The sequence below is a fragment of the Oncorhynchus mykiss genome, chromosome 19 (assembly GCF_057628025.1).
Source record: "Oncorhynchus mykiss isolate SJ-2025 chromosome 19, ASM5762802v1, whole genome shotgun sequence".
In the NCBI taxonomy this organism is placed as follows: domain Eukaryota; kingdom Metazoa; phylum Chordata; class Actinopteri; order Salmoniformes; family Salmonidae; genus Oncorhynchus; species Oncorhynchus mykiss.
The window spans coordinates 70,574,250-70,596,952 of NC_143040.1; the positions used below are offsets into that span (position 1 = coordinate 70,574,250).

Consider the following 22,703-nt stretch of genomic DNA (forward strand, 5'->3'; position numbering starts at 1 on the left):
AGAAGAACACACAACAGGAGAAGAACACACAACAGGAGAAGAACACACAACAGGAGAAGAACATGACAGGAGAAGAACACAACAGGAGAAGAACACGACAGGAGAAGAACACACAACAGGAGAAGAACACAACAGGAGAAGAATACACGACAGGAGAAGAACACACGATAGGAGAAGAACACACGACAGGAGAAGAACACACGACAAGAGTGAACACACGACAGGAGAAGAATACAACAGGAGAAGAATACACAACAGGAGAAGAACACACGATAGGAGAAGAACACACAACAGGAGAAGAACACACGACAAGAGTGAACACACGACAGGAGAAGAACACACGACAAGAGTGAACACACGACAGGAGAAGAACACACGACAGGAGAAGAACACACAACAGGAGAAGAACACACGACAAGAGTGAACACACGACAGGAGAAGAACACACAACAGGAGAAGAACACACGACAGGAGAAGAACACACGACAGGAGAAGAACACACGACAGGAGAAGAACACACGACAGGAGAAGAACACACGACAGGAGAAGAACACACGACAGGAGAAGAACACACGACAGGAGAAGAACACGACAGGAGAAGAACACACAACAGGAGAAGAACACGACAGGAGAAGAACACACAAAACAGTGGAGACCCACAACATACCGAGTCCTCATTGTTTTAGAAAAACTATTTTGGCTTCCATTGTGCGCCGTCCTATGGGACTTCCTGCCAAGGCCGGTTGTGGCACAGCCCGGGAATTAATCCGGGTCTGTAGTAATGTCTTGATTTGATCCTAGACTAGAGGATTGTGTTCCGACTGGTCGAAGCAGAGTTACCCTCTCTATTCCACATCAGTCCTCCTGAAAGATAACACGTCTCCACTTGGCTGATCTCCAGTCAGTTCACTCAACCGCAAAACTTTCCCAGGGTTGGTGTTAGGAGGTGTGTGTGTGTGCGTGTACAGGCTGCTACCCCTCACTCCATAAACCCCTCTGTTCACACAGCTCCAATTTTATGGACTCGACCCCCACCATCCCCCTACCCCGACCCCCGTTATCCAAACAAGGAGGTCTGTGTGTCAGCTAAAGCAGAGGCATTTCCTGTTATGTCAGGATATGGAACACATCAGAAAGAGTGTAGAGGGCACCAAGCTCAGCCCTCTCTGTCCCCAGGGTGGTAAAGAGACAGAAACAACAATCATTCAACTCCTCCTCTATGGAGGGTCGACACAGACTCCATGTGACTAATCTCAATGATGTTCTTTTGATTGACAGATAGATAGATAGATAGATAGATAGATAGAGATACCCGCTAAATTATCAAAATCCAGAAAACAAACATCTAAAAGGAAGTGATTCCCAAATCTTCCATAACAAAGCCATCACCTACAGAGAAGAAACTGGGGAAGAGCAAGCTGGTCCTGGGGCTTAATTCACAAACACAAACAGACCCCACAGAGACCCAGGACATCAACACAATTACACCCAACCAATTCACGAGAAAACAAAAAGATAATTACTTGACACATTGGAAAGAATTAACAAAAAACCTGAGCAAACCAGAATGCTATTTGTCTCTAAGCAGAGAGTACACAGTGGCAGAATACCTGTCCACTGTGACTGACCCAAACTTAAGGAAAGCTTTGACTATGTACAGACTCAGTGAGCATAGCCTTGCTATTGAGAAAGGCCGCCGTAGGCAGACCTGACTCTCAAGAGAAGACAGGCTATGTGCTCACTGCCCACAAAATGAGGTGGAAACTGAGCTGCACTTCCTAACCTCCTGCCCCAATGTATGACCATATTAGAGACACATAACTCCCTCAGATTACACAGATCCACAAAGAATTCATAAACAAACCCAATTTTGATAAACTCCCATATCTATTGGGTGAAATACCACAGTGTGCCATCACAGCAGCAAGATGTGTGACCTGTTGCCACAAGAAAAGGGCAACCAGTGAAGAACAAACACCATTGTAAATACAACCCATATTTATGCTTATTTATTTATTATTTATTTAAACTGCAACCATTAAAGAAAAAATATTTATGTTTATTTATTTTCCCTTTAGTACTTTAACTATTTGCACATAATATGACATTAGAAATGTCTTTTATTCTTTTGGAACTTTTGTGAGTGTAATGTTTACTGTTAATAAAAAAATATATATATATTTCACTTTTGTTTATAATCTATTTACAGTTTTTCTCAATTGCTAAAACACTAAAACCCATTGGCTGAACAAAGTTCTCAGTTGCCTGGACTCATTTAGCTAATTATGCAGTCTGTTGTCGATACCTTAAACCATTTCACATGGTAAAACCCAATTTGCAGATCTCACTTAGCAAAACTCTGAAACACATTCTCAAAACACGTTCTGCACTCTAATGCACATGTCATCCATACTGGTAAGAACAAGTGGTGTAACAGTATAATTTTAAACCGTCCCCCTCGCCCATACCCGGGCGCGAACCAGGGACCTTCTGCACACATCAAACAACTGACACCTACGAAGCATCGTTACCCATCGCTCCACAAAAGCCGCGGCCCTTGCAGAGCAAGGGGGAACAACTACTTCAAGGTCTCAGAGCAAGTGACGTCACTGATTGAAACGCTATTTAGCGCCCACGCTAACTAAGCTAGCCGTTTCACATCCGTTACAGTGGCAACAATCAAATACAAATAGAGAACATATGATTGAACACAACCACTCAAAATGGATTTAACCTGTTTCAAATGATGCGACACAACCAATATAAGCCAGTTCAGAGAGCAAACAGGTTGTTGAAGGTGGGAAGGAGAACGTCTGAGAATGGATACTGTAGTGCAGTGCATTGTAGGCTGTATACTGTACAATGGACAAATTGTATGGCCCTGAACATTGTGCTTTCCATTTATTAACAGTACTGACTGCTCAATAGATTTTGACTGGTTGCAGGCTCATATCAACAAAGAACAAGAATTACAGCATCACAGAGACAAAGGACAAGTTTGTGAGATGCAGGGTACAGTACTGTAAAAATAGGGGTACAAGGAGGATGAAGAACAGAAAACAAAATTGCAAAGAGCAAAGCAGAGTAGTAATTTCTGATCAATTTTGAGCTACTATGATAGAACATGTTTTCGTTGACACAGAAGACGTGGAGGTCGATTAAGGCCTCTCTGACTCAGAGGGGTTGGGTTAAATGCGGAAGACACATTTCAGTTGAATACATTCAGTTGTACAACTGACAAGGTATCCCCCTTTCCTAAAGGTCCCCCTTTCCTAAAGAAATTAATGTACTTTTTACTCCATACATTTTCCCTGACACCCGAAAGTACTAGTTACATTTTGGAATGCTTATCAGGACAGGAAATCAGGACAGGAAATCAGGACAGGAAATTCACACACTTATCAGGAGAACCTCCCTAGTCATCCCTACTGCCTCTGATCTGGAGGACTCACTAAACAGAGAACAACCCTGGTCATCCCTACTGCCTCTGATCTGGTGGACTCACTAAACAGAGAACATCCCTGGTCATCCCTACTGTCTCTGATCTGGAGGACTCACTAAACAGAGAACATCCCTGGTCATCCCTACTGCCTCTGATCTGGAGGATTCACTAAACAGAGAACATCCCTGGTCATCACTACTGCCTCTGATCTGGTGGACTCACTAAACAGAACATCCCTGGTCATCCCTACTGCCTCTGATCTGGAGTACTCACTAAACAGAGAACATCCCTGGTCATCCCTACTGCCTCTGATCTGGAAGACTCACTAAACAGAGAACATCCCTGGTCATCCCTCCTGCCTCTGATCTGGAGGACTCACTAAACAGAGAACAACCCTGGTCATCCCTACTGTCTCTGATCTGGCGGACTCACTAAACAGAGAACAACCCTGGTCATCCCTCCTGCCTCTGATCTGGCGGACTCACTAAACAGAGAACAACCCTGGTCATCCCTACTGCCTCTGATCTGGAGGACTCACTAAACAGAGAACATCCCTGGTCGTCCCTACTGCCTCTGATCTGGAAGACTCACTAAACAGAGAACATCCCTGGTCATCCCTACTGCCTCTGATCTGGAAGACTCACTAAACAGAGAACATCCCTGGTCATCCCTCCTGCCTCTGATCTGGAGGACTCACTAAACAGAGAACAACCCTGGTCATCCCTACTGTCTCTGATCTGGCGGACTCACTAAACAGAGAACAACCCTGGTCATCCCTCCTGCCTCTGATCTGGCGGACTCACTAAACAGAGAACAACCCTGGTCATCCCTACTGCCTCTGATCTGGAGGACTCACTAAACAGAGAACATCCCTGGTCATCCCTACTGCCTCTGATCTGGAGGACGCACTAAACAGAGAACATCCCTGGTCATCCCTCCTGCCTCTGATCTGGTGGACTCACTAAACAGAGAACATCCCTGGTCATCCCTACTGCCTCTGATCTGGAGGACTCACTAAACAGAGAACATCCCTGGTCATCCCTACTGCCTCCGATCTGGAGGACTCACTAAACAGATTACATCCCTGGTCATCCCTCCTGCCTCTGATCTGGTGGACTCACTAAACAGAGAACATCCCTGGTCATCCCTACTGCCTCTGATCTGGAGGACTCACTAAACAGAGAACATCCCTGGTCATCCCTACTGCCTCTGATCTGGAGGACTCACTAAACAGAGAACATCCCTGCTCATCCCTACTGCCTCTGATCTGGAGGACTCACTAAACAGAGAACATCCCTGCTCATCCCTACTGCCTCTGATCTGGAGGACTCACTAAACAGAGAACATCCCTGGTCATCCCTACTGCCTCTGATCTGGAGGACTCACTAAACAGAGAACATCCCTGGTCATCCCTCCTGCCTCTGATCTGGAGGACTCACTAAACAGAGAACATCCCTGGTCATCCCTCCTGCCTCTGATCTGGTGCCCCTGGCTCTCTGTAAAGAAAAAATAAAAATAAAATTGCGCCGTCTGATTTTCTTAATATAAGGAATTTTCAATTATTCATACTTTTACTTTTGATACTTAAGTATCTTTAAAACCAAATACTTTTAGACTTTTTCTCAAGTAGTATTTGAGTATGAGTCATTTTCCATTAAGTGATCTTTACTTTTACTCAAGTATGACAATGACTACTTTTTCTACCAGTGGATGTGGATGTGGATGTGGATGTGTCCAATACTGACCTTGTTTTCTCTCTGTCCTCTGATCATGTTTTTCTCTCTGTCCTCTGATCATGTTTTTCTCTCTGTCCTCTGATCATGTTTTTCTCTCTGTCCTCTGATCATGTTTTTCTCTCTGTCCTCTGATCATGTTTTTCTCTCTGTCCTCTGATCATGTTTTCTCTCTGTCCTCTGATCATGTTTTTCTCTCTGTCCTCTGATCATGTTTTTCTCTCTGTCCTCTGACCATGTTTTCTCTCTGTCCTCTGATCATGTTTTTCTCTCTGTCCTCTGATCATGTTTTTCTCTCTGTCCTCTGATCATGTTTTTCTCTCTGTCCTCTGATCATGTTTTTCTCTCTGTCCTCTGATCATGTTTTTCTCTCTGTCCTCTGATCATGTTTTTCTCTCTGTCCTCTGATCATGTTTTTCTCTCTGTCCTCTGATCATGTTTTTCTCTCTGTCCTCTCCTCCTCAGGGCCAGCTGTCCCAGGCCCTCAACATCCTGTCGGACCGAGCTACCGAGGCCAAGGAGTTCCTGGTTCAGCTGAGGAACATGGTGCAGCACATCCAGGTACACACTGTACTGCCTACACTGTCATAGCGTACATCCCAAATGGCACCCTGTTCCCTATTAAAGTGCACTACTTTCATCAGTGCCTATCAGTCTGTCCAAAAGTAGGGCCCTATATAGGGAGTAGGGTGCCATTTGGGACGCAAACCAAGTCGCTCCTCTCGCCGTTACAAGCATCTCCCCCCTACTCCCATAGCCACTCATAGCCCCTCCCACATGCCGTCCTAAACCCCTCCTACACGTTCACCCAGCCATAGCTCCTCCCCTCATGTCATCTTTTAGGAACTGTAGCTTACTGACACGTACAGAACATGTTTTTAACCTGTGAACTTTGCCTCAAGAGTCACCCGGCAACAACAGATAGAAGATATCGTATGGTGACACTCTGATACAGATAGATATAGTATGGTGATACTGATACAGATAGATATAGTATGGTGACACTCTGATACAGATAGATATAGTATGGTGACACTCTGATACAGATAGATATAGTATGGTGATACTGATACAGATAGATATAGTATGGTGACACTCTGATACAGATAGATATAGTATGGTGACACTCTGATACAGATAGATATAGTATGGTGATACTCTGATACAGATAGATATAGTATGGTGATACTCTGATACAGATATATATAGTATGGTGATACTCTAATACAGATAGATATAGTCTGGTGACACTCTGATACAGATAGTATGGTGATACTGATACAGATAGATATAGTATGGTGACACTCTGATACAGATAGATATAGTCTGGTGACACTCTGATACAGATAGATATAGTATGGTGACACTCTGATACAGATAGATATAGTATGGTGACACTCTGATACAGATATATATAGTATGGTGACACTCTGATACAGATAGATGTAGTATGGTGACACTCTGATACAGATAGATATAGTATGGTGATACTATGGATGATACAGATAGATATAGTATGGTGACACTGATGCAGATAGATATAGGATGGTGATACTGATACAGATAGATGTAGTATGGTGACACTCTGATACAGATAGATATAGTATGGTGACACTCTGATACAGATAGATGTAGTATGGTGATACTCTAATACAGATATATATAGTATGGTGACACTGATGCAGATAGATATAGGATGGTGACACTCTGATACAGATAGATGTAGTATGGTGACACTCTGATACAGATAGATATAGTATGGTGACACTCTGATACAGACAGATGTAGTATGGTGATACTCTGATACAGATAGATATAGTATGGTGACACTCTGATACAGATAGATATAGTATGGTGATACAATGGATGATACAGATAGATATAGTATGGTGACACTCTGATGCAGATATATATAGTATGGTGACACTCTAATACAGATAGATATAGTATGGTGACACTCTGATACAGATAGATATAGTATGGTGACACTCTGATACAGATAGATGTAGTATGGTGACACTCTGATACAGATAGATATAGTATCAAATCAAATCAAATTTGATTTGATTTCAAATCAAATTTTATTTGTCACATACACATGGTTAGCAGATGTTAATGCGAGTGTAGCGAAATGCTTGTGCTTCTAGTTCCGACAATGCAGTAATAACAAGTAATCTAACTAACAATTCCAAAACTACTGTCTTGTACACAGTGTAAGGGGATAAAGAATATGTACATAAGGATATATGAATGAGTGATGGTACAGAGCAGCATAGGCAAGATACAGTAGATGGTATCGGGTACAGTATGTACAAATGAGATGAGTATGTAAACAAAGTGGCATAGTATAGTATAAAGTGGCTAGTGATACATGTATTACATAAGGATACCGTCGATGATATAGAGTACAGTATATACGTATGCATATGAGATGAATAATGTAGGGTAAGTAACATTTATATAAGGTAGCATTGTTTAAAGTGGCTAGTGATATATTTACATCATTTCCCATCAATTCCCATTATTAAAGTGGCTGGAGTTGAGTCAGTGTCAGTGTGTTGGCAGCAGCCACTCAGTGTTAGTGGTGGCTGTTTAACAGTCTGATGGCCTTGAGATAGAAGCTGTTTTTCAGTCTCTCGGTCCCAGCTTTGATGCACCTGTACTGACCTCGCCTTCTGGATGATAGCGGGGTGAACAGGCAGTGGCTCGGGTGGTTGATGTCCTTGATGATCTTTATGGCCTTCCTGTGACATCGGGTGGTGTAGGTGTCCTGGAGGGCAGGTAGTTTGCCCCCGGTGATGCGTTGTGCAGACCTCACTACCCTCTGGAGAGCCTTACGGTTGAGGGCGGTGCAGTTGCCATACCAGGCGGTGATACAGCCCGCCAGGATGCTCTCGATTGTGCATCTGTAGAAGTTTGTGAGTGCTTTTGGTGACAAGCCGAATTTCTTCAGCCTCCTGAGGTTGAAGAGGCGCTGCTGCGCCTTCTTCACGATGCTGTCTGTGTGAGTGGACCAATTCAGTTTGTCTGTGATGTGTATGCCGAGGAACTTAAAACTTGCTACCCTCTCCACTACTGTTCCATCGATGTGGATAGGGGGGTGTTCCCTCTGCTGTTTCCTGAAGTCCACAATCATCTCCTTAGTTTTGTTGACGTTGAGTGTGAGGTTGTTTTCCTGACACCACACTCCGAGGGCCCTCACCTCCTCCCTGTAGGCCGTCTCATCGTTGTTGGTAATCAAGCCTACCACTGTTGTGTCGTCCGCAAACTTGATGATTGAGTTGGAGGCGTGCGTGGCCACGCAGTCGTGGGTGAACAGGGAGTACAGGAGAGGGCTCAGAACGCAACCTTGTGGGGCCCCAGTGTTGAGGATCAGCGGGGAGGAGATGTTGTTGCCTACCCTCACCACCTGGGGGCGGCCCGTCAGGAAGTCCAGTACCCAGTTGCACAGGGCGGGGTCGAGACCCAGGGTCTCGAGCTTGATGACGAGCTTGGAGGGTACTATGGTGTTGAATGCCGAGCTGTAGTCGATGAACAGCATTCTCACATAGGTATTCCTCTTGTCCAGATGGGTTAGGGCAGTGTGCAGTGTGGTTGAGATTGCATCGTCTGTGGACCTATTTGGGCGGTAAGCAAATTGGAGTGGGTCTAGGGTGTCAGGTAGGGTGGAGGTGATATGGTCCTTGACTAGTCTCTCAAAGCACTTCATGATGACGGATGTGAGTGCTACGGGGCGGTAGTCATTTAGCTCAGTTACCTTAGCTTTCTTGGGAACAGGAACAATGGTGGCCCTCTTGAAGCATGTGGGAACAGCAGACTGGTATAGGGATTGATTGAATATGTCCGTAAACACACCGGCCAGCTGGTCTGCGCATGCTCTGAGGGCGCGGCTGGGGATGCCATCTGGGCCTGCAGCCTTGCGAGGGTTAACACGTTTAAATGTCTTACTCACCTCGGCTGCAGTGAAGGAGAGACCGCATGTTTTCGTTGCAGGCCGTGTCAGTGGCACTGTATTGTCCTCAAAGCGGGCAAAAAAGTTATTTAGTCTGCCTGGGAGCAAGACATCCTGGTCCGTGACTGGGCTGGGTTTCTTCCTGTAGTCCGTGATTGACTGTAGACCCTGCCACATGCCTCTTGTGTCTGAGCCGTTGAATTGAGATTCTACTTTGTCTCTGTACTGGCGCTTAGCTTGTTTGATAGCCTTGCGGAGGGAATAGCTGCACTGTTTGTATTCGGTCATGTTACCAGACACCTTGCCCTGATTAAAAGCAGTGGTTCGCGCTTTCAGTTTCACACGAATGCTGCCATCAATCCACGGTTTCTGGTTAGGGAATGTTTTAATCGTTGCTATGGGAACGACATCTTCAACGCACGTTCTAATGAACTCGCACACCGAATCAGCGTATTCGTCAATGTTGTTATCTGACGCAATACGAAACATCTCCCAGTCCACGTGATGGAAGCAGTATGGTGATACTCTGGATGATACAGATAGATATAGTATGGTGACACTCTGATGCAGATAGATATAGTATGGTGACACTCTGATGCAGATAGATATAGTATGGTGATACTCTGATACAGATAGATATAGTATGGTGACACTCTGATACAGATAGATATAGTATGGTGACACTCTGATGCAGATAGATATAGTATGGTGACACTCTGATGCAGATAGATATAGTATGGTGACACTCTGATACAGATAGATATAGTATGGTGACACTCTGATGCAGATAGATATAGTATGGTGATACTCTGATGCAGATAGATATAGTATGGTGACACTATGGGTGATACAGATAGATATAGTATGGTGACACTCTGATACAGATAGATATAGTATGGTGACACTCTGATACAGATAGATATAGTATGGTGACACTCTGATACAGATAGATGTAGTATGGTGACACTCTGATACAGATAGATATAGTATGGTGATACTATGGATGATACAGATAGATATAGTATGGTGATACTCTGATACAGATAGATATAGTCTGGTGACACTCTGATGCAGATAGATATAGTATGGTGATACTCTGATACAGATAGATATAGTATGGTGACACTATGGGTGATACAGATAGATATAGTATGGTGACACTCTGATACAGATAGATATAGTATGGTGACACTCTGATACAGATAGATATAGTATGGTGACACTCTGATACAGATAGATGTAGTATGGTGACACTCTGATACAGATATATATAGTATGGTGACACTCTGATACAGATAGATATAGTATGGTGATACACTGATACAGATATATATAGTATGGTGATACTCTGATACAGATAGATATAGTATGGTGACACTCTGATACAGATAGATATAGTATGGTGACACTCTGATACAGATAGATATAGTATGGTGATACTATGGATGATACAGATAGATGTAGTATGGTGACACTCTGATACAGATATATATAGTATGGTGATACTCTGATACAGATAGATATAGTATGGTGATACTCTGATACAGATAGATATAGTATGGTGACATTCTAATACAGATAGATACAGTCTGGTGACACTCTGATACAGATATATATAGTATGGTGACACTCTGATACAGATATATATAGTATGGTGACACTCTGATACAGATATATATAGTATGGTGATACTGATACAGATAGATATAGTATGGTGACACTCTGATGCAGATAGATATAGTATGGTGATACTCTGATACAGATTGAGTTAAGCTGCTGGCCAGACAACAGGGTGGGAAGAGATTATAGAAATAGAATGAATAGAACAAGGTTCCTCGTTCAGGTCAATGATGTCATAACTGGTGGACCTTCTGGTGGCCATTTTGACTGTCCTCCTAGGAGTAAAGCATTATATTTCTATCAGTTAGATCAGATGTCCACGCTGATTGCTTTTCTTGTCACACAGCCCACTGATGGTCCAGGGAGACCCTTACTCGTGACTTCAGGGTGGGGAACACTGAAGGTGAGGAGGAGGAGGAGGAGGAGGAGAGGAGAGGAGGGGTGGAATTGGGTTTGGTGGCCATAATTGAGGTTAATACTATATAATAATACACACCGTAGAACACCGTAGAACACCGTAGAACACTGTAGAACACTGTAGAACACCGTAAAACACTGAGGAACACTGTAGAACACTGAGGAACACTGAGGAACACTGTAGAACACTGAGGAACACTGTAGAACACTGTAGAACACCGTAGAACACTGTAGAACACTGAGGAACACTGTAGAACACTGTAGAACACCGTAGAACACTGTCGAACACTGAGGAACACTGTAGAACACTGTAGAACACTGAGGAACACTGTAGAACACCGTAGAACACCGTAGAACACGAGGAACACTGTAGAACACCGTAGAACACCGTAGAACACGTATTCAACTGGTGGTGGTACCTCACCTTGATGACGTCTCAAAACGTGTTTCACTTGTTTCTTCCATCTGTTCAACAGAACTTCTGGTTAACATGAGGTGTCATTACAAACAGTATTCAGATAGTTTTTCAGATAGTCTCTAAAAACTACAAATAGTCTTCAGATAGTCTCTAAAAACTACAAATAGTCTTCAGATAGTCTCTAAAAACTACAAATAGTCTTCAGATAGTCTCTAAAAAACTACAAATAGTCTTCAGATAGTCTCTAAAAACTACAAATAGTCTTCAGATAGTCTCTAAAAACTACAAAGTCTTCAGATAGTCTCTAAAAAACTACAAATAGTCTTCAGATAGTCTCTAAAAACTACAAATCGTTTTTCATATAGTCTCTAAAAACTACAGAGTCTTCAGATAGTCTCTAAAAACAACTAATATTTTTTCATTTAGTCTCTAAAAACTACAAATAGTTTTTCATTTTGTCTCTAAAAACTGCAAATAGTTTTTCATTTCGTCTCTAAAAACTACTAAATAGTCTTCAAATAGTCTCCAAAAACTACAAATAGTCAAAAAGGTCTACAAAGACTACCAATAGTCTCCCCATGACTGTTCCTTTCCCAGTAGTCTGCCATCGTTCCCCCACTCCTATTTAAATGTCGTCAACATGGCAGTCTGCCTCTGGTCTGGCATCACAGTTAACCGTGATCTCCACCATGTTGTCAGGGCTTCCTTTTCTATTGGTGTTTTTCAGTGATCAGTCACCGTATGTATCAAGCTGCTCTAGGATCAGCTGCCCTCTTGTCCATGTAATCTTATCTTACTGTGACTAAAAAAAGGTAGAACTGATCCTAAATCAGCACTCTTACTAGGAGACGCTTGATTACATACCTCCTCACATTTTCTGTCCGTCTGGTGAGTTTGCCTGTTTTCTAAACATAGGAATGATGCATATTATTTCTAATGCCTGTTTTGATGCTTTCATCAAAGTCTATCCACACTGCCTTGTGTCCCAGCTGTCTGTCTGTCTGTCTGTCTGTCTGTCTGTCTCTGCATATCTGTCTATCTTTCTTTATATCTGCCTGTCTAACTGTCTGTCTGACCTGCAGGAGAACGGCGTGGAGTTCGAAGCCTGTCTGGTGGCGCAGTGTGACGCCCTCATCGACGCCCTGAACCGACGCAAGGCCCAGCTGCTGACCCGCGTCAACAACGAACATGAGCACAAGCTGAAGGTGAGACGCCATTTTGGATCAAGCCCAGGGGACTTCCTGCCTGCGGGGTAGCAATTATAAATGAATGAATGAATGAATACTAAATAGGCAGAGTTATGCATAAGATGAAGGTGATCTTGGCTGAGTCCCAATTCTCCACACTTTTTTTCCCAAAAGTGTGCACTTGCACACTCCACGGCATTAGATTTAAAAGTATATGATTGTTGTAAGCATTGGCTCCGTGCAAGAACGTGTGCAAGTGTGTGGAGACTCGGGCTGCAGCCCTGAGCTGCTATGCAGGACCATCTTGGCTCACTTGACGTATTCACCATTGCTCCTTGGGAAGGTCATAGGTTACCCACAAACTTCGTCCAGCGTTGTGTGGTTTTCCTTCTTCTTTCAGGACTCAGGGCTCTGCAAACCTACCGGAAAGTTCCGTTGTGAATATCAAACAGACAGAATTATGCATTCATGTATTTATTCTTTATTTATTCTTTATTTAAATCTCTCTCTCTCTCTCTCTCTCTCTCTCTCTTTCTCTGTCTCTCTCTCTCTGTCTCTCTCTCTCTCTCTCTTTCTCTGTCTCTCTCTCTGTCTCTCTCTCTCTGTCTCTCTCTCTCTTTCTCTCTCTCTCTCTCTGTCTCTCTCTCTCTGTCTCTCTCTCTGTCTCTCTCTCTCTCTCTCTTTCTCTCTCTCTGTCTCTCTCTCTCTGTCTCTCTCTCTCTCTCTCTCTGTCTCTCTCTCTCTCTCTCTGTCTCTCTCTATCTCTCTCTATCTCTCTGTCTCTCTCTCTCTCTCTCTCTCTCTCTCTCTCTCTCTCTCTCTCAATTCAATTCAAGGGGCTTTATTGGCATGGGAAACGTGTTAACATTGCCAAAGCAAGTGAAGTAGATAACAAACAAAAGTGAAATAAACAATACAAATTAACAGTAAACATTACACTCACAGAAGTTCCTAAAGAATAAAGACATTTCAAATGTCCCTCTCTCTTTCTCTCTCTCTCTCTCTCTCTCTCACTGTCTCTCTCTCTCACTCTCTCTCTCTCTCTGTCTCTCTCTTTGTCTCTCTCTTTGTCTTTCTCTTTCTCTCTCTCTCTCTCGCTCTTTGCTCTTTGCTCTCCCTCGCCCTCTGCTCCCTCTCCCTCTCTCTCTCACACACACCAAGCCTGTTCCTCTCCTCTAGTCCTTGAGACAGTATCGTTCGGTGACACCAGAGGCAACCATCTCCATGACAACCAGGACATAGCGACGTGCAGCGCTTGTTATTTTTTTAAGCAGTGTGTGAAGGCGTGAAGCCCTCAATAACATAATGGCTACTTCTCAAATGACAGTCAAAAGACTGTCATTAAAGATGGAGACAGGCAGAGAGAGAATAGGCAGTTTTTACTGGCACCAGGGGTCCCCCCTCCTTCTCCACTCCTCACCTCTCCTCCCTCCTCCTCCACTCCTCACCTCTCCTCCCTCCTCCTCTACTCCTCACCTCTCCTCCACTCTTCTCCTCTCCTCCCTCCCTCCTACTCTTCTCCTCTCCTCCCTCCTCCTCCACTCCCTCCTCCTCTTCCTCCATCCTCCTCTCCTCCCTCCTCCTCCCCTCTTCTCATCTCCTCTTCTCCCTCCTTTTCCTCCCTCCTCCTCTACTCTTCTCCTCTCCTCTCCCCCTCCTTCTCCACTCCTCACCTCTCCTCCCTCCTCCTCCACTCCTCACCTCTCCTCCTTCCTCCTCTACTCCTCACCTCTCCTCCTTCCTCCTCTACTCCTCACCTCTCCTCCACTCTTCTCCTCTCCTCCCTCCCTCCTACTCTTCTCCTCTCCTCCCTCCTCTTCCTCCCTCCTCCTCTACTCTTCTCCTCTCCTCTCCTCCCTCCTCCTCCACTCCCTCCTCCTCTTCCTCCCTCCTCCTCTACTCTTCTCCTCTCCTCCTTCCTCCTCCCCTCTTCTCATCTCCTCTCCTCCCTCCTCTTCCTCCCTCCTCCACTCCACTCTTCTCCTCTCCTCCCACCTCTTCCTCCCTCCCTCCTCTCCTCTCCTCTCCTCTCCTCCCTCCTCCCCTCTTCTCCTCTCCTCTCCTCCCCTGTGGCCATCAACACTGGACTACTAGCCGTTCCCTCTCTCCTCTCACCCAGTGTTACAGAGGGAATGGGCTCAGTGTCCTTTCATTGGTCCTTCCAGCCGGATGTCTGATGGATAGAAATTATCATAGTCATCTGGGAAAGACTGAGACTGAGTCACAAACGACACCCTATTCCCTCGTGTAGTGCCCTATATAGTGTAGTGTAGTGCCCTATATAGTGTAGTGTAGTGCCCTATATAGGGAATAGGGTGCAATTTGAGACGCAGAGATAGAGTAGCTGGATGGTGGGACGTAGCTGGATGGTGGGACGCAGCCAGAGAGTAGCTGGACAGTGGGGCGCAGCCAGAGAGTAGCTGGGCGGTGGGACGCAGTCAGAGAGTAGCTGGACGGTGGGACGCAGTCAGAGAGTAGCTGGACGGTGGGAAGCAATCAGAGAGTAGCTGGACGGTGGGACGCAGTCAGAGAGTAGCTGGATGGTGGGACGCAGCCAGAGTAGCTGGATGGTGGGACGCAGCCAGAGAGTAGCTGGATGGTGGGACGCAGCCAGAGAGTAGCTGGGCGGTGGGACGCAGTCAGAGAGTAGCTGGACGGTGGGAAGCAGTCAGAGAGTAGCTGGATGGTGGGACGCAGCCAGAGAGTAGCTGGACGGTGGGACGCAGTCAGAGAGTAGCTGGATGGTGGGACGCAGCCAGAGTAGCTGGACGGTGGGACGCAGCCAGAGAGTAGCTGGATGGTGGGACGCAGCCAGAGAGTAGCTGGACGGTGGGACGCAGTCAGAGAGTAGCTGGACGGTGGGAAGCAGTCAGAGAGTAGCTGGACGGTGGGAAGCAGTCAGAGAGTAGCTGGACGGTGGGACGCAGTCAGAGAGTAGCTGGATGGTGGGACGCAGCCAGAGTAGCTGGACGGTGGGAAGCAGCCAGAGAGTAGCTGGACGGTGGGACGCAGCCAGAGAGTAGCTGGACGGGATTACAGAAAACCCACAGAACTGGAAATGGAGGTCCAACGTTATACACCTTCTGAGTGTTTATCAATACGTTGAGAAGGAAAAGCAGTGTCATGATGAGTAGACTCTCTTTATTGGTAAACAGACTGCACTGCCCACTGGGTACTGCAGCAGTGACATAGCAATTACAACAGAGAGAGAGAGAGAGGGAAAACAGAAAGCTGTTCAGTAGGGGGGTGGGGGGGAGGAGAGGAGAGGGAGGGGTGAGTGGGGGAGAGGGAGGGCTGAGTAGTGGGGTGAGGGGAAGACGGAGGGTTGAGTAGTGGGGTGGGGGGGGGGGAGAGAGATGATTAAAGTTTGTCTGTTAAACAGAGAGCCGATTGTCAGCAGCGAGAAGAGAAGCACCTCTTGGAGTAGTGCCAGTCCTCTGCAGGGGAGTGGATGGATCCAGACTCTGACACCACACACACAGTGCGTTTGGGTGTTCGTGTGCATGCGTGTGGTGATTACATAGCAGTATACCCATAGAGATCCTATTCAATTACTATGTCATAATCCCTCAAAATTCCAGAACGAGGTGAAAATGGCAGCCATCTTGGTCAGGGAGAAATCCAAACCAGTCTAATTGGAATGAATGGCAGTAGAGGGATAATCCTGATTTTACTTAAACCGGAGAACAATAAGGCATGTGATATATCAGAAATTGAGTAACACAATTATTGTCAACCTAAAATGGTGTCATATAATTATAAATACAGTTTAGGATAATACAGGTTTTAAGACCAATTTTCTGTATAAATAGCCTCTAAAATATATGTCCTACAGTATGTAGCAACATTTTAAATGTATATTTTTTTACAAAATTAGAGACTCAGAGCTACAACGTTGTATATCATACACTGCAGTTGAGGAACTATGAGAATGTAATTCCGCTTTGAAAGATGAATGTGAGTGTTTTGGTAGACCTACCGGAGAGCTCCTCTTTGTCCACACCCATTCAGCAGAATCGTTCACACCCTCTTAAGCTTTAGCCCCACCCATTCAGCAGAATCGTTCACACCCTCTTAAGCTTTAGCCACACCCATTCAGCAGAATCGTTCACACCCTCTTAAGCTTTAGCCACACCCATTCAGCAGAATCGTTCACACCCTCTTAAGCTTTAGCCACACCCATTCAGCAGAATCGTTCACACCCTCTTAAGCTTTAGCCCCACCCATTCAGCAGAATCGTTCACACCCTCTTAAGCTTTAGCCCCACCCATTCAGCAGAATCGTTCACACCCTCTTAAGCTTTAGCCCCACCCATTCAGCAGAATCGTTCACACCCTCTTAAGCTTTAGCCCCACCCATTCAGCAGAATCGTTCACACCCTCTTAAGCTTTAGCCACACCCATTCAGCAGAATCGTTCACACCCTCTTAAGCTTTAGCCCCACCCATTCAGCAGAAACGTTCACACCCTCTTAAGCTTTAGCCACACCCATTCAGCAGAATCGTTCACACCCTCTTAAGCTTTAGCCACACCCATTCAGCAGAATCGTTCACACCCTCTTAATCTTTAGCCCCACCCATCTCTTTAAGGATTCACAGTATATTAAATTAAACAACCAAAGCTTTCAAGACTAAAAGTGATGAAAGTAGTGGCAAAAAGTAGTCGTAAAAATGAACTTTATCGAGTCCTTGGCCTACATCCTAATCTGACTTTGGTGCAGGTCATGTTGTTCTTCACATTACTGTCTCTGGTAAACATACTATATCAAATACAATCTAAGTTTGTTTGTCGCATGCACAGGACACAGAAGGTGTAAACAGTACAGTGAAATGGTTACTGGCATAGTGGAGTCTTTTGTTTTTCGACATGCAGCTAGCTAGCTAGCTAAACAATGAACCATTATCCCAACTCTATAATCCCGCGTTCAAATCAGCTAGGATCTCAAACTGGGAAAAATCCATTTCAACGGTCATCCAACTCGGAATTCCAACTCGGGCCCCTTTCTAGAGCTCCTACACAGATACTACGCGTAACGTTAGCTAGCGAGCCAGCCAGCTAACGTTAGCTATACACAGATCATACATGTAATGTTAGATAGCGAGCCAGCCAGCTAACGTTAGCTATACACAGATCATACGCGTAACGTTAGCTAGCGAGCCAACCAGTTAACATTAACTATACACAGATCAGACATGTAACGTTAGATAGCGAGCCAACCAGTTAACATTAGCTATACACAGATCAGACATGTAACATTAGATAGCGAGCCAACCAGTTAACATTAGCTAGCTAGTTAACAGTACAGCTTTAACTTGCAATGAAAACGACTTTCTGACAAAATTTGTGTTTTATACAACAGCCTTCTTTCTGTGTTCTCTTTTCGGACTCTTTCTGCATTTGGCAATCATCTCTCTGCTTCCACTGGGCATTCCACTGGGCATTCCACTGGGCATTCCACTGGTCATTCCACTGGGCATTCCACTGGGCATTCCACTGGGAATTCCACTGGGCATTCCACTGGGCATTCCACTGGGCATTCCACTGGGCATTCCACTGGGCATTCCACTGGTCATTCCACTGGGCATTCCACTGGGCATTCCACTGGGCATTCCACGGATTTCAAAACTCAGTCAACCTCTTCTGTGACAAAGACACCGTTTCTCCCCCATCATTGTCATCAGAAGACACAACGATGTCTGGTTCTAAGAAAATGTTTTTACGTAAATCAGGGATTTTCACATTGTCTGATTCATTTTCAGAGTCCGAGAGAGTAAGCACGGCACAGTCATTCTCCAGTGTCACGCCCTGACCTGCTGAGTATGGTTCCCAATCAGAGGCAGCTGTCTATCGTTGTCTCTGATTGGGGATCATATATAAGTGGTCATTTTCCTTTTGGGTTTTATGGGATCTTGTTTTCTGTATAGTTTGTTTTGCCTTACAGAACTGTGCGCTTTCGTTTTTGTTGTTGTTATTTTGCTTTCGGTGTCATCAATAAATTGAACGATGTACGCCTACCACGCTGCACCTTGGTCATTCCACAAACGAGAGCCGTATCATCCAGAAAGTAGCCTATCACAACGTTTTCCAACTGAACTGTCAGGAAGTCAGGATTCATCAAGCTCCAAACTGCCTCTGGAAGCAACATCAGCACAAGAACATGTTTGTCTCGGTCTTCCTGCTTTGTATTGATAAAGTGGAGAACTCGTTACGCTGTCAACGCTGCAGGAGTTGTATATACCTCGCCCTGTTCCGGGATGAAGTTGAACACCCTGCCCTTCAGGTCGACAATTGCCTACTCACGGAGGGCTACAGAGAAGAAGTCACTATGCTGGACATACAAATAGCTGAGGCTACTGGGAAAGCCAAGACCTGTGATTTTTAGTTGTCCTCTACTTCGAGGGTCGTGCATCGCGCTGGGCTGATGAGAGTCTCACCTTCAGGCAGGCTATCTTTGGTGAACTGGCCGCTGCTCGGAAGTGATCGCTCACCGACGGAGAATGGCGCTGGCAGGACCTTTGTTGCTGAATCGCAGGATGATTCTCTCCTGGACCTGACTGGGACGGACAGGGAGACACGTCACACCGTTCATTGCCGAAGTCGATAGCGGCGGCGTCCTCCACTTTCTGAGCCTCCTGCAGTCACGGGATTCATGAATGGGTTGCCGACATCGAATAACTTTGCTGCTCTGGAGCCTGATGTCCCACCTTCTCATGGAGAGTCGGAGGTTCCTTCCTTAACGTTATGATGGTATCGCCGGGGTCTAAGGTGGGTTCTGCTTCACCGGGTCTACGGTGGGCTCTGATATTCCTGTCATTTGTGGGGGGGCGAGTTAGAGGAGCCCCTGATTGGGGTTAAGGTTGGGCTGAGGGCTCCGGCTCTAAATGAATAACAGCCATCAACCATTATTATGGGAAGCTCCATGGTTAGATTGGTGGAAGTCCGAATTACCCGTACCCTTTGTTTTCCTGGAGGGTATTGGAGTTATCAGAAGTCATGCCCACTATCAAGAAACAGATTCCTGATCTGAAAACAGTTATGTCCTTCGTCGACAATTTTGACTCCTTCTGGAATAGTCCTGGCTACTTTGTGGAAGACGGAATTCACCTGGGTGAAAATGGCTCCCGGCTGTTGTCATCAAACATTAGAAAGGTTCTTGGTCAACTAAATTGATGTGAGGACTATATTAGCATTACATGTAAGTCAGTTTTCGCCATCTCCTCTTTGGTCTCTATGAGAGTTACACATGTTGTATCTGAAAGTGGTGAAATGCCAAAATGGTGCTAACTGGAGAAAAGTCATTGCTATTCCTACTTTGTTTTATTTTCCTAATAGCTATAATCCAATATTTGAGTCTCCTGTTGTTCTGAAATCTCAAAGTAATCTGACTTGTATTGAAAACTCAATATTTGATTTTGATTTTAAATTTTAAATGCAGAAAAGGTTTGACATTTTTACATCTTAACAGTTGTAGTTTATTACCTAAAATGGATCATGTCAAGATCTGGGAGCTCTCTCAGACAGACCCTGATATTTTTATTCCATCTGAAACCTGAGGTTACAATGTGTTTCGGGCTGGTAGGAAAGGCAAAGGTGGTGGTGTTGCTATTTACACAAGGAATCTTCTTTCTGTGTCTCTGTTAAAGGCTACCTCCATTACTAAACAATTTGAATTGTTGGCTTTAAGTCTTCAGTTGGGTTCAAACTAAAAAAAATAACAGTTATAGGAATCGCCCGCGCTCCGCCAAGAAGTTTGTACTAAACAAACTCACTGATTTAATTGCCATTTTTACTCCCCCAGAGGTGTTGATCGCTGGAGATTTTAATCTTGCATGGGGGAACGCAAGATGCTGACTGTTTAAAGGATATCTGTACTAATCTAAATTTGACCCAGCTGATTACAAAGCCTACTCGTCCAAACTTAAAGGACCCTAAGAAATCGACTTTGATTGACAAATATGCTGGGAGTGGGGTAATTGCTTTGGATATTAGTGACCGCTGTCCCATGCCTAGATCCAAACCTCGTTTTATCAACAAGAGGAATTTTAAACATTTCAATGAACAGGCCTTTTTTTGTGACCTTTATTTTGGTGACTTTGATTGTATTTTATCTATACTTGACCCAGAGTTGGCTCTGAACCACGTCCCAAATGTTTTCAATTGTATTGTAGATAAACATGCCCCCTTTAAAATACAGAGAATTAAAAACAGGTCTTGCCGTTGGTTCAGGCCAAAGCTATCTGAAATCATACACAACAGAGATGCTGCCAGTGTTAAGGTGCGTGAATGAGGACCCAAAAGCGAATTAACGTAAACAGAGCTTCTTTAATAACGAAACATAGGTAGGCTCAGATGGACTGGCAGATTCCGACAGGACAGGACAAGGTTGCAGCAAACATGACGATAGTCTAGTTCAGGCATGAAACACAAACAAGAATCCGACAAAGACAGGAACAAAAACAGAGAGAGATATAGAGGACTAATCAGAGGGAAAAAGGGAACAGGTGGGAAAAGGGGTGACGAGGTAGTTAGGAGGAGACAAGGAACAGCTGGGGGAAAGAGGGGGGAGAAAAGGTGACCTAGTACGACCAGCAGAGGGAGAAAGGGTGTAGAGAAAGGACAGAAACAAGACACAACATGACAATACATGACAGTACCCCCCCACTCACCGAGCGCCTCCTGGCGCACTCGAGGAGGAAACCTGGCGGCAACGGAGGAAATCATCGATCAGCGCACGGTCTAGCACGTCCCGAGAGGGAACCCAACTCCTCTCCTCAGGACCGTACCCCTCCCAATCTACTAGGTACTGATGACCACGGCCCCGAGGACGCATGTCCAAAATCCTACGGACCCTGTAGATGGGTGCGCCCTCGACAAGGATGGGGGGGGGGGGGGGGGGGAAGACGAGCGGGGGCGCGAAGAACAGGCTTGACACAGGAGACATGGAAGACCGGGTGGACGCGACGAAGATATCGCGGAAGAAGAAGTCGCACTGCGACAGGATTAACGATCTGAGAAATACGGAAAGGACCAATGAACCGCGGGGTCAACTTGCGAGAAGCGGTCTTGAGGGGAAGGTTCTGAGTGGAGAGCCAAACTCTCTGACCGCGACAATATCTAGGACTCTTAGTTCTTCGCTTATTAGCAGCTCTCACAGTCTGCGCCCTATAACGGCAAAGTGCAGACCTGACCCTCTTCCAGGTGCGCTCGCAACGTTGGACAAAAGCCTGAGCGGAGGGGACGCTGGACTCGGCGAACTGAGATGAGAACAGCGGAGGCTGGTACCCGAGGCTACTCTGAAAAGGAGATAGCCCGGTCGCAGACGAAGGAAGCGAGTTGTGGGCGTATTCTGCCCAGGGGAGCTGTTCTGACCAAGATGCAGGGTTGCGAAAAGAAAGACTGCGTAAGATGCGACCAATAGTCTGATTGGCCCGTTCTGCTTGACCGTTAGACTGGGGGTGAAAGCCGGAAGAGAGACTGACGGAAGCCCCAATCAAACGGCAAAACTCCCTCCAAAATTGAGACGTGAATTGCGGACCTCTGTCCGAAACGACGTCTGACGGAAGGCCATGAATTCTGAAAACATTCTCGATGATGATTTGTGCCGTCTCTTTAGCAGAAGGAAGCTTAGCAAGGGGAATGAAATGAGCCGCCTTAGAGAACCTATCGACAACCGTAAGAATAACAGTCTTCCCCGCTGACGAAGGCAGTCCGGTGACAAAATCTAAGGCGATGTGAGACCACGGTCGAGAGGGAATGGGAAGCGGCCTGAGACGGCCGGCAGGAGGGGAGTTACCGGACTTAGTCTGCGCGCAGACCGAACAAGCAGCCACGAAACGACGCGTGTCATGCTCCCGGGTGGGCCACCAAAAACGCTGGCGAATGGAAGCAAGCGTACCCCGAACGCCAGGGTGGCCGGCTAACTTGGCAGAGTGAGC

The 22,703-nt window shown here is 45.5% G+C and overlaps 1 protein-coding gene across 4 annotated transcripts in view; it reads left to right on the forward strand.

Annotated features, from left to right (window-relative positions):
- The window catches only part of trim9 (tripartite motif containing 9), a 118,197-nt gene that overhangs the window by 42,238 nt on the left and 53,256 nt on the right, over positions 1–22,703 (forward strand). For 2 of the 4 annotated variants that reach the window (XM_036955298.2, XM_036955299.2), the window contains exons 2-4: positions 5,641–5,736; positions 11,094–11,150; positions 12,665–12,787. In XM_036955298.2, coding sequence (XP_036811193.1) covers positions 5,641–5,736; positions 11,094–11,150; positions 12,665–12,787 — 276 coding nt within the window. The remainder of the gene's footprint in view (positions 1–5,640; positions 5,737–11,093; positions 11,151–12,664; positions 12,788–22,703) is intronic. The other 2 variants (XM_036955301.2, XM_036955300.2) reach the window with 1 other exon arrangement.